This window comes from Orycteropus afer, unplaced genomic scaffold (assembly GCF_000298275.1).
Source record: "Orycteropus afer afer isolate SDZICR_OR568_19922 unplaced genomic scaffold, OryAfe1.0 scaffold00184, whole genome shotgun sequence".
Classification (NCBI taxonomy): Eukaryota; Metazoa; Chordata; class Mammalia; order Tubulidentata; family Orycteropodidae; genus Orycteropus; species Orycteropus afer.
In genome coordinates this window covers 6,695,365-6,707,798 of record NW_006921771.1, presented here as the reverse complement: position 1 = coordinate 6,707,798, position 12,434 = coordinate 6,695,365, and the positions used below count along the sequence as shown (strand labels likewise).

The following is a 12,434-nucleotide window of genomic DNA, read 5'->3' as shown; positions in this document are numbered from 1 at the left end:
TCCCCCTTCGAGTGGTTGACAGTGGTAGCCAGACACCATCCAGTTCTTCTGGTCTCATAGTCATGTAGGCTGAGGATCATCTATACTGGTGTACCAATCCCTTGGACTAATTGTTTCCATGCATCTTTGGTTTTCTTCATTCCTCTTTGCTCTGGACAAGGAGAGACCCATCATTGCATCTAGATGACTACTTGCAACGTTTTAAGATCCCAGTTGCTACTCATCAAAGTAGGATGTGGAATAATGTTTTTGTGTAGTATGTTATGCCAATTGAGCCAGATATCCCTTGAGGCCATGGTCCTGAGTCCACAGGTCCAACTACTCACTTACTCTGGGTGGCTGGCTGTGGCCAAGAAGTGACTACAACTGTTCCTTGTCAGCTCTACTATATACCTGGAAATTCTTATAGACCATACAAATACACTTGCAGAAACATTGTCTGCCAACCCCATACATGCTCATAGGCACACTCCCCCTGCATAGACATACCTAATCATTCAGCCAGTTTCAAGATTTTTTTCAAACCCACCACCACTCTTCGGAAAGAAGGTTGGGCAATCTACTTCCATAGTGATACTGCCTCGGAAACCCAAGGAGGGGTCTCTATGAATTGAAATCAACTCAACGGCAGTGAGTTTGGTTTTTTTGGCATCCATTTAAATGAAGTAGAAACAAATAAATTTAGTCAATTTCCATTTTCCCATGGAAGCAGCAGTAAAGATATGAAACACTGTATTGCATTGGGCAGATCTGCAGCAAAAGATCTTTTTGAAATGTTTAAGAGCTAAAATACCACTTTGAAGACTACGCTGTCCCTGGCCCAAGCCACAATATTTTTATTTGCCTCATATGGATGTGAAAGCAGGACAATGAATGAAGAATACCATAGAACTGATGCATTTGAATTATAGTGTTGGTGAAAAGTATTGAATATACCATAGACTACCAGAAGAACAAACAAATCTGTCTTATAGGAAGTATAGCTGCAATGCTCCTTGGAAGTGAGAACTGGCAGACTTCATCTCTCATACTTTTGTCATGTTATCAGCAGGGACTATTCCCTGGACAAAGATATCATGCTTGGCAAGGTAGGAGGTCCGTAAAAAAGAGGAAGACCCTCAACAAGATGGATTGACACAGTGGCTGCAACAGTGGACTGAAGCGTAGCAATGATTGTGAGGCTGGTGCAGGACCAAGCAGGGCTTAATTCTGTTCTATGAATTGAAGCTGATTCGATGACACCCAACAGAAACGTTTTTTGTGGAAATATTTTCTAGACCTACAATGGTTAGAAATTGGCAGGAAAGAGATATGATTTACTTGTTTTTGTATGGGAAATATTATGCAATTTAAAAGACCTAACTTTTTTCTCTACTTCTAACAGTTTGGAATTGAAACAGAGGAAATGCCACAAGATATTGAAGATCCCAAAGCCTACAGGTATGGGAATTGTTGATAAAACACTAACTGGGCTTGAGTATTTGCAAACTAACATTGCAATGTTGACCAAACTAAATGACTTTCCAAATTGTTGTTGTTATGTACCGTCGAGTCGGACCCGACTCATAGTGACCCCTCCTTGGGTTTCTGAGGCAGTATCACTATGGAAGTAGATTGCCCAACCTTCCTTCCAAGGAGTGGCTGGTGGGTTTGAACCACCAGCCTTCTGGTTAGCAGTCAAGTGCCTTAGGCACTACGCTACCAGAGCTCCCACTTTCCAAATTATTGAATACTAATTTTCTCTTATGCTGTTTCTGTTTCCTAACATGTTATCCTTTTAAATTTCTGTTTTCAGTATTGAGAATGCCAGAAAAAAAAGAGAACATGACAAGTTAATGAAAGAAGTAGAAGAAATAAAGGCTGGAAAGAGAGAAAAGCTCAAAGCTTTGAGGAATGAATTTTTGAAACTACTAGAAATGAATGAGGAATTACCAAAGCATATGCAGCTTAAAAGGACAGTAAGTCTAAATAAATTTTATTTTTATTTTAACATATGCTGTTAAAATATGGTCAAGACTACTGTTTTGCCAACAAGTAAAAACACAAAATCATTTTTAAGGTTCTCTTTATCTGGCCAGTCAATGTGTTTGTAGTAATTAAACTACCACAGAACTTGACACACATCTTGGTTTGGATGCCCATGAGACTCTTTACATAATAGAAAGGTTACATATGGATTTAGATTTTCTTCACTTTTTTGGGAGGTAAAAGATAAGATGTAAATAAATGTCCATTAATAAGTGGATATTCAATGCACAGATTTTCTTCTGTGGTATAGGTTTGAATCTGATTGTCAATCCTTACTGTACTAGCCATGATAGCTAACTGTTGCATAGGTTCATGTATAATTTTATTATTTGGGCTCCAATTTCTATAATTCATGAGATCTTTTAAGAAGATAGTACTTGGTTGATGTACAAAGTTTCTAAAAGGTGATTTAGTGTAGTTGTAGCTATGGGGAAAATGACCAAATAGTTTAAGCTAATTTTATATTCATATTTTCCTTTTGTAATTTATTGCAAAGCCCCATCTACCTGTTATGCTTAAATGTTTCATTTTGTACTTCTTCCTAAATATAATTACTGTGAAGAATCTAATCAAATAAAAATCTAGAATTTATCATCTTAAATACCCCTGGCCTACCCAATTCTGTCATTCTAGAAGCACTTTGCCAATTTAATGTGAAAAATGCTTTGGTGAAGTCTAACTCATAATGAATCTTTGGTTAACCGACTTTTATGCTATGTTTCTAAGAAAAGGATTACCATTTTCAGAGTGTGGGTGAGATAATTTAAATAGCTGAAGCAAGTGCTATGACTGAGTACTTTGCACACATTACTTAAAACACAAATACCTCTGGAAAGACTAATTACTACTTAAAAATTTACTGCTTATGAAGGCTCTAACATTTTTCCAGGATTGTAGGTAAGAAATATGAAGTCCCTTAAGTATCCTTATAGAGGAAAGTGAACCCCTTGGTGAAGGACATTCAGCTAAAACTTGGTGGTGTCAAGAAGATTCCAAAGACTTTGCCATCTTTCTTGGGAGTAGGGTCAGTAGGAAAGGGAATCTTTAGCTAAATGATCAACTGTCATGAACTTCTACTCTGGCTCAGTCAGTTATATAATAGTAGTTGTTTTGGGGTGCTTGGAGTATTTCTTTTATTTTTTTGTGCATTCTCCAAATATTCTGTCAACATTCATTATTTTTGTCATGGGAAAAATGGTTTAATATGTAGCTTTAATTGCATTACTGTTAATTATTTCTGAGAACTTTTTGCTGTATTTTGTGGAACTAAGCATGTTATTTCTCATTTGTAATGGAAAGAGTTTATGATATTTGGAAGAGAATTATGATGCTGCATAAACTTGAGGATAAAACTTAAAAATCTGTATCTGTATAGAAAACAGAATTGTTGATAAAGTACCCAATTTGATGAGCAAATCTCCTATTTATCTGCAGGATTTTGATCTAGATTCCAAAATTCGTGCTGAGATTAACAGAAAAACAACTTATAAAATCCAACAAGCAGAAAAGGAATTAGCTTGGGAAAAAGAGAAGTATTGCCTCGGCCTAATGAAGCTGCAGAATAGGTAGGATCTATATTTCCTACAAGTTAGGGTGCTTGAAAGCACATATTTGAATAATATTGTTAAAATAGCTTAGTCAGAAGTGATCAGATGAGAGGTATCCTGAAGTACTCACTGACTCTTGCATCTCTAGGCATCTTCTTGCTATTGCTACTGACATCTCCCTCAGCTTCATGCTCACTCCTTTCTAATATAAATCTAGGAAATTTTGTTTAACAATTTTTTAACAGTTCGTGTACATATTTACTTTCTCATTTTGATAAGTTATTTATTTTATATCAAATTAATACATGATCATGTATATATTAAAAATAAAAAAAATCAAACCAAAGCCTATATAATAAAAGACAGCAACTCTCTGCCCTATCCCTCTCCTGCCCCAATTTGACTTCCTACAGGAAATTACTTTTTTTTCCCTTCTTATTGTAATGCAATTCATATACAGTAATGTGTATAAATCTTAACTGAACAGATTGAGAATTTTTTTTATAGATGTACACACATCTCTAGGGAGCTCTGGTGGCATAGTACCTAAGGCATTTTACTGCTAACCAGAAGACTGATGGTTCAAACCCACCAGCCACTCATTGGAATGAAGATTGGGCAATCTACTTCTGTAGTGATACCATCTTGGAAACCCAAGGAGGGGTTGCTATGAGTCGGATTTGATTCGATGGCAGTGAGTTTGGTTTTTTATACACATCTTCACTACTAAAATCAAGATACAGATCACTTATAGAAAAAAAAAAAATGGAAACAACTAGAAAGTTTCCTTGTGGACTCTTCTCAGTAAATAACCTACCCACTGTTGTCATTGTTGTTATGTGCCATCGAGTCGGACCCAACTCATAGCAACCCCTCCATGGGTTTCTGAGGCAGTATCACTACTGGAAGTATATTGCCCAACTAAAGGTAACCATCCTAATCTTTATCACCACAAAACAGTTTTTGTCTGTGAATTCCATATAAATGGAGCCTTGCTGTAGAATTCTTTTGTACCTGGCTTCTTTTACTCAGTATTATATCTGAGGTCATCCATATTGTTGCATGTAGCAATAGTTCATTCTTTTCCATTGCTTTGTAATGTTTTATTAAATGGTTATATCACAATTTATTCATTCTATTACTGATGAAGGAAGCCCTGGTAGCCTAGCTCTAGGTTACAAACTGAAAGGTTGGCAGTTTAAAACCACCAGCCATTCCATGGAAGAAAGATGTGGCAGTCTGCTTCCTTAAAGATAATAGCTTGGGAAACCCTAGGAAGCAGTTCTCCTCTGTCCTATAGGGTCTCTATGAGTCAGAATCAACTTGACAGCAACAGGTTTCTATTGATGAACTTTTAACAGGTTTCTATAAATGAACATTTGAGTTGTTTCCAATTTTTGGCTATTATGACTAATGCTGCTATGAACATTCTTCTACATGTCTTTTGGGAGAAAGAAGGACTTGGTTCTGTTAGTTACATACCCAGGAGTGGTACCTTATTGATTTATATGTGTGTGTGTGTGTACACACACACACACACATTTGTTTATGTATGTCATATTCCGGGAATCTGGATGAAGAGTCCCCAGGGGCTGTGTCATCTCCAGGGTTCTGGAATGCCAGGCAATAAAGGAGATTTCATGGGTATTGTCAACCCAGAAGTAGCATGTGGTGTTAGCTATTTTTTTATATATGTTTGTTTCTACACATTTTATAGATGTACAATATATTAATATATCTATTACATACAATATATGTATGTTATATGTAATAGATAGGGTAGATTATATTTCCTCAGAGTTTGATATAATGCACTTACTACTAAACATCACTCTTCCTACAAAATTTTTGTATTTCCACATATAAGCATAAGTTAAACTAATTACATAATAATGAATTATTTAGTTGTTGTTTTTGTTGTTGTTAAGTGCCGTCGAGTCGTTTCCAACTCATAGCGACCCCATGCACAGCAGAACGAAACACTGCCCGATCCCGCGCCAGCCCCACAATCCATGCTATACTCGAGCCCATCATCGCAGCCACTGTATCAATCCATCTCCCTGAAGGCCTCCCCCTTTTTCGTCGACCCTCCACCCTACCAAGCATGACATCCTTCTCCAGGGAATGGTCAACATGACCAACATAGGTGAGACGAAGTCTGGCCATTCTTGCTTCCAAGGAGCATTCTGGCTGCACTCCCTCCAGGACAGATCTGTTAGTTCTTTTAGCAGTCCACGGTACTTTCAGTATTCTTCGCCAGCACCACAACTCAAAAGCATCAACTCTTCTTCGGTCTTCCCTATTCATTGTCCAGCTCTCACATGCATACCAGGCGATTGGAAATATCATGGCTTGTGTCAGGCGCACCTTAGTCCTCAAGGAGATATCCTTGCTCCTCAGCACTTGAAACAGTTCCTTCGCAGTTGACTTCCCCAATGCTACACGTCGTCTAATGTCCTGACTGCTGCTTCCGTTGGCATCGATTGTAGAACCAAGCAACGTGAATTCCTTGACAACCTCAATCTTCTCTCCATTGATTGTGATGCTGCTCATTGGTCCAGTTGTGAGGATTTTTGTTTTCTTTATGTTGAGATGTAATCCATACTGCAGACTGTATTCTTCAACCTTCATCAGTAGGTGCCTTAAGTCATCCTCACTTTCAGCAAGCAAAGTTGTATCATCTGCATATCTCAGGTTGTTAATGATTCTTCCTCCAATCCTGATACCACGTTTTTCTTCATATAGTCCAGCTTCTTGGATTATTTGCTCAGCATATAGATTGAATAAGTGTGGAGAAAGAATACAACCCTGACGTACTACCTTCTTGATTTTAAACCATGTAGTGTCCCCTTGTTCTGTTCGAACGACAGCCTCCTGGTCAAGGTACAGATTCCTCATGAGTCTCTTCAGAAGAGACTCTGAACCTTGCCCTTGAGCGGAGAATTGCTAAAGCAAATGGAAGAAATGGAAAGGTAAAAGAGCTGAACAGAAGATTTCAAAGAGCAGCTCGAGTAGACAAAGCCAATTACTATAATGAAATGTGCAAAGACCTGGAGTCTGAAAACCAAAAAGGAAGAACACGCTCAGCATTTCTCAAACTGAAAGAACTGAAGAAAAAATTGAAGCCTCGAGTTGCAATATTGAGAGATTCTATGGGCAAAATATTGAATGATGCAGGAAACATCAAGAGAAGATGGCAGGAATACACAGAGTCACTGTACCAAAAAGAACTGATCGATCTTCATCCATTTCAGGAAGTGGCATATGATCTAGAACCAATGGTAATGAAGGAAGAAGTCAAAGCTGCAATGAAAGAACTGGTGAAGAACAAGGCTCCGGGAATTGATGGCATACCAATTGAGATATTTCAACAAACAGATGCCCCATTGGAGGCGCTCACTCAGTTATGCCAAGAGATTTGGAGGACAGCTACCTGGCCAACTGACTGGAAGAGATCCATATTTGTGCCCATTCTAAAGAAAGGTGATCCCACAGAATGTAGAAATTATAGAACAATATCATTAATATCACATGCAAGTAAGATCTTACTGAAGATAATTCAGAAACGTTTGCAGCAGTATATTGATAGAGAACTTCCAGAGGTTCAAGCCGGATTCAGAAGAGGACGTGGAACAAGGGATATCATAGCTGTTGTCAGATGGATCTTGGCTCAAGGCAAAGAATACCAGAAAGATGTTTACTTGTGTTTTATTGACTATGCAAAGGCATTTGATTGTGTGGATCATGAAAAATTATGGATAACATTGAGAAGAATGGGAATCCCTGAGCACTTGATTGTACTCATGAATTATTTAGTATTTTCATTAAAAAATAAAGTTCTGCTTGCTCTGTAACCAAGTCTTGTCCAACTTCCATTGCATGGTAATGACATATAATACACCATATGCTATAGATATGTATATATGGAATATCATGCATATACATGCTATGTCTAGTTAAATTTAGCATCTAGCATGCCATGATCATATTATTTATAAAGATATTATACTATGGTCCTTATTACTTAATAGTTACTCAGATGATTTAAATGATAAACACTATAAATATTTTATTATTTCCAGATTTCGTGATTCATTGGAAAGTGATACTGTTGTGGTTCATGCCATACAAAGTAGCCACAAGATATCCTCCTATAGGCTTTTGAAGTCCTCTAAGTACTCCAGATCCAGACAAACAAGTCAGACAGACAGAAGACTGAGCAAGATGGACAGGCTTGAAAAAGAGGGAACTGGAAAAAAGGATAGCCAGAAAGATACAGGTAGCCTAAATGATAAAAAGACTTATTAATACTTACTTGTTAAGATTTCAGAACTAAGTTGTCTTTTTTAATGTTAAGAACCTTTGAGCCCTCTTCAGTGGCTTGAGCTCTATCTCTTATCCTCCTTCCTTCCATGATGGGTGCCTTTGGAATAAATAATCAAAAAGTCATGTTTCTCCAGTAATTACTCCAAGTTAGCTTTCCTCTTTAGTACAACTGCTAAAGAAAACCCAACCTGCTCGTGAGACTGGGGGAAGAATACCAAAATACTGTTTCTTACTTCCCACTTCCAGCTACTCCTTAATCTGTAATTTCCCCACATGCTCGTTTCTAGGCAGTATTTCTTCCCAGATTCCTGCCACTCTCCACAGAGTGAGGAGCCAGAACGTTACATTTTGCAGAACAAATGCTTTAAACAGAATGAATGAACTGAGAATAACCAAACCCGACCCAACCCACTGCTTTCCAGTTGATTCTGACTCATAGCAGCCTATAAGACAGAGTAGAACTGCCTCATAGGGTTTCCAAGCTTATAAATCTTTTATGGAAGCAGACTGCCATATCTTCCTCCCAAGGAGCAACTGGTGAATTTGAACTGCTGACCTTTTGGTTAGCATCTGAGCACTTTAACCACTGTACTATATATATGTATATCTATATACTTACAGTTGACAGCACATAACAACAACAACAACATATGTGTGTGTGTGTGCGCGTGTGTGTGTGTATGGACCCGACTCATAGCGACTCTTGGGTTGCTGAGGCAGTATCACTACGGAAGTAGATTGCCTCATCTTCCTTCCGAGGAGTGGCTGGTGGGTTTGAACCACCAGCCTTCTGGTTAGCAGTCAAGTGCCTTAGGCACTATGCCACCAGAGCTTCATTATATTTCTCATGATAGCTTGAGCATGAAAAAAAGTAATTCCCTAGGAATACTTGTTAATTGATCAAGCCAATAATTTCAAAATCTTGGATTTGATTATGTGTTTCTGACCAGTTATGAACTGGCCACACACCACCTCAGTTTGTACATACTACCTTATATTCCACATTTCAAATGAGACACAGCTTGTTGCCCTCCCCCCATCATAAGCATTACTTCCCAGCTTACCAATGTCTGTTAGTTGTCCACCATTATTTTTCTTGTTCTCTAGTCATTTAGTATATATCTTATCTTGCCAACTTTTTATATAAGGTCTTTAAGGACAGGAAATATCACTTAGACCCTGTTATGTTGGCATCTCACAGTACTTATTTTGGGGTTGTTCACTAAATACTTTGATCTGTAGATTCATTATATTCTCTGGAGTTTTTTAATGTGCCGTGTTAAAAACAATTATTATTTGAGCTTTTTATTTTTGTATCTCAAAAATAATGAAAAAAAAAAAATGTTGATGCTCTTGGATAGGTATGGCTGTTAGCATACCAGAAGAATCAATTGTAGAAAAAGGGAAGAAATTTCGACCTAAAACCCTAAGTGAAATTATGGTGGGAAATCAAATTGAGAAAACGAGGAAGGTTATATTAAAAGCTGAAAGGGCTCAACAGAAGATTCTGCAGCGGAAAAAGGAATGGGAGGAACTGTGAGTTTTTTACTTAAATTCTTATCTTTTTAATTTGTGAGTCTTAAAATACATTTTAAAAATATTTTATTGGCATTTGTTTTGGGTCTCTAGTGCCACTCTAACAGAAAATACTGCAAATGGGTGGCTTTAACAAATAGGTGTTTATTCTCTTACAGTTTAGGAGGCTAGAAGTCTGAGTTCAAAGTGCCAGGCTCTAGGGACTGGGCGAAAACCCCACAACCTTGGGCTTCAGCTCTGCCTCTTGCTCCCGGCCCACTGAAGCTGGGGGCTTTCTTTACTCAGGCTAACTCTGACAAACCCAACATCTACAAGTGAAAAAAGGACAGTTTCAATATTACCAAACCATGGCAGGCCACTGGTTCAAGTCCATTAGCAGTCCCAAGATCGGCAGACAATGTGGCAGGCTGCTGAACGATAGATAACTCAGCTACATGCAGGATTCAAGGATGCCAAAAGCTGCAGACCTTTCTCACCACTTCTCCTTATATACTAGAAGCTGACCACATCCTTAAGGAAGCTACTTAGCTGCTCTAGTAGATTCTACCATGGAGTTGATTACCTATCTCACCATGGGGAATAACTATACCCAGCTGCCCAGCCACTCAAAGCCAGGCCCAGCCAAGTTGACTGATAACCTTAATTATCACCAAAAACCAAAACAACCAAGTTCACTGCCGTAGAGTTAATTTGACTCATAGTGACCCCCCTTGGGTTTCTGAGGTGGTATCTCTACAGAATAGATTACCCAGTCTTCCTCCTGAGGAGTGGCTGGTAGGTTTGAATCACCAGCTTTCTGGTTAGCAGTCAAATGCCTTACGTACTACGCCACCAGAGCTCCCTATCACATCATGGTTAATATTTAAATTTAAAAGTGAAAGAAACAGAAATAAACACAGAAATTAAAGACAGGCCTCTTGGGTCTTTCAGGGCAGTGATACCTTGAGGTCATTTTTATTCTAGTTGTGATCCTTATAATTTCAAATCAAGGAATTTCATTTTGCAAATACACTCAGATTGTTGATTTTTAAAGATTAAAAAATCCTTTTCTGTTCCAACATCATGAAGATATTCTCCTTCATGTCCTACTAACATCTCATAGTTTTGTCTTTCACCTTTCCCAAAACCAAACCCACTACCATTTAGTCTATTCTGACTCATAGCAATCCTTTAGAACAGAGTAGAACTGCCCCATAGGGTTTCCAAGGCTGTAAATTTTTACAGAAGCAGACTGCCACATCTTTCCCCAAGAGAATGCCTGGTGGAGTTGAACCACCGACCTTTTGGTTAGCAGCTCAGTGCTTTAACTACAGCACCACCAGAGATCCTTTCTTTCACCTTTGTTGTTGTTAGGTGCCATCAAGTTGACTCCGACTCAGCGACTCTGTGTACAACAGAACAGAACACTGCCCGGTCCTGTGCCAGCCTCACAATCTTTGCTATACCTGAGCCCATCATTGCAGCCACTGTGTCAATCCATCTTTTTGAGTGCCTTCCCCTTCTTCACTGACACTCCACTTTACCAAGCGTGATATCTTCTCCAGGGAATGGTCCCTTCTGACAACATGACCAAAGTAGGTGAGATGAAGTCTGGCCATTCTTGCTTCCAAGGAGCATTCCAGCTGCACTTCTTCTGGGACAGATTTGTTGATTCTTTTGGCAGTCCGTGGTACCTTCAGTATTCTTCACCAACACCACAATTCAAAAACATCAACTCTTCAGTCTTCCTTATTCATTGTCCAGCTCTCACATATATACGAGGTGATTGAAAATACCATCGCTTGGGTTAGGCACACCTTAATCTTCAAAGAGACATCTTTGATCTTGAGCACTTGAAAGAGGTGTTTTGCAACAGATTTTCCCAGTGCATTACATCGTCTGATATCTTGACTAATGCTTCCATTGGTGTTGATTGTAGAACCAAGTAATATGAAATCTTTGACAACTTCAATCTTGTCTCCATTCATCATGATGCTGCTTATTGGTCCAGTTGTGAGGATTTTTGTTTCCTTTATGTTGAAAGGTAATCTATACTGCAGACTGAAGTCTTTAATCTTCACCAATAAGTGCTTCAAGTCATCTTCACTTTCAGCAAGCAAAGTTGTATTATCTGCTTATCGCAGGTTGTTAATCAGTCTTCCTCCCAACCTGATTCTGCATTTTTCTTCATATAGTCCAGCTTCTTGTATTATTTACTCAGCATACAGATTGAATAAATATGGTTGAAGGATACAGCCCTGACTCACTCCCTTCCTGATTTTAAACCATGTAGTATCCCCTTGTTTTATTCCAACAAAAGCCTTCTGGTCTATGTACAGATTCCTCATGAGTACAATTAAGTGTTTTGGAATTCCCATTCTTCCCAATATTATCCATAATTTGTTATGATCAACATAATCAAATGCTTTTGCATAGTCAATAAAGCACAAGTAAACATCTTTCTGGTATTCTTTACTTTCAGCCAAGATTTATCTGACATCAGCAATGATAACCCTCATTCCATGTCCTCTTCTAAATCCAGCTTGGATTTTTGGAAGTTCTCTGTCAATTTACTGCTACAACCGTTTTTGAATTATCTTCAGCAGGAATTTACTTGTGTGTGATATTAATGATATTGTTCGATAATTTCCACATTCTGTGGGATCACCTCTCTGTGGAATGGGTACAAATATGGATCTCTTCCAATCAGTTGCCCAGGTAGCTGTTTTCCAGATTTCTTGGCATAGACAAGTGAGTGCCTGTAGTGTGGCATCCATTTGTTGAAACATCTCAATGGGCATTCTGTCAATTCCTGGAACCTTGCTCTTTGCCAATTCCTTCCTTCAGTGCAGCTTTGACTTCTTCTTTCAGTACCATTGGTTCTTGATCATATGCCACCTCCTGAAATGGATGAACATGGACCAGTTCTTTTTGGTATAGTGACTCTCCTTTCATCTTCTTTTGATGCATCCTGCATCATTCAGTATTTTGCCCATAGAACCTTTCAATATTGCAACT

General features: G+C 38.5%; 1 protein-coding gene across 1 annotated transcript in view; it reads left to right on the top strand.

Annotated features, from left to right (window-relative positions):
* The window catches only part of CFAP44 (cilia and flagella associated protein 44), a 172,439-nt gene that overhangs the window by 94,124 nt on the left and 65,881 nt on the right, over window positions 1-12,434 (top strand). Inside the window, exons 19-23 of the mRNA XM_007947452.1 lie at window positions 1,385-1,440; window positions 1,796-1,958; window positions 3,463-3,593; window positions 7,658-7,854; window positions 9,263-9,437. Coding sequence (XP_007945643.1) covers window positions 1,385-1,440; window positions 1,796-1,958; window positions 3,463-3,593; window positions 7,658-7,854; window positions 9,263-9,437 — 722 coding nt within the window. The remainder of the gene's footprint in view (window positions 1-1,384; window positions 1,441-1,795; window positions 1,959-3,462; window positions 3,594-7,657; window positions 7,855-9,262; window positions 9,438-12,434) is intronic.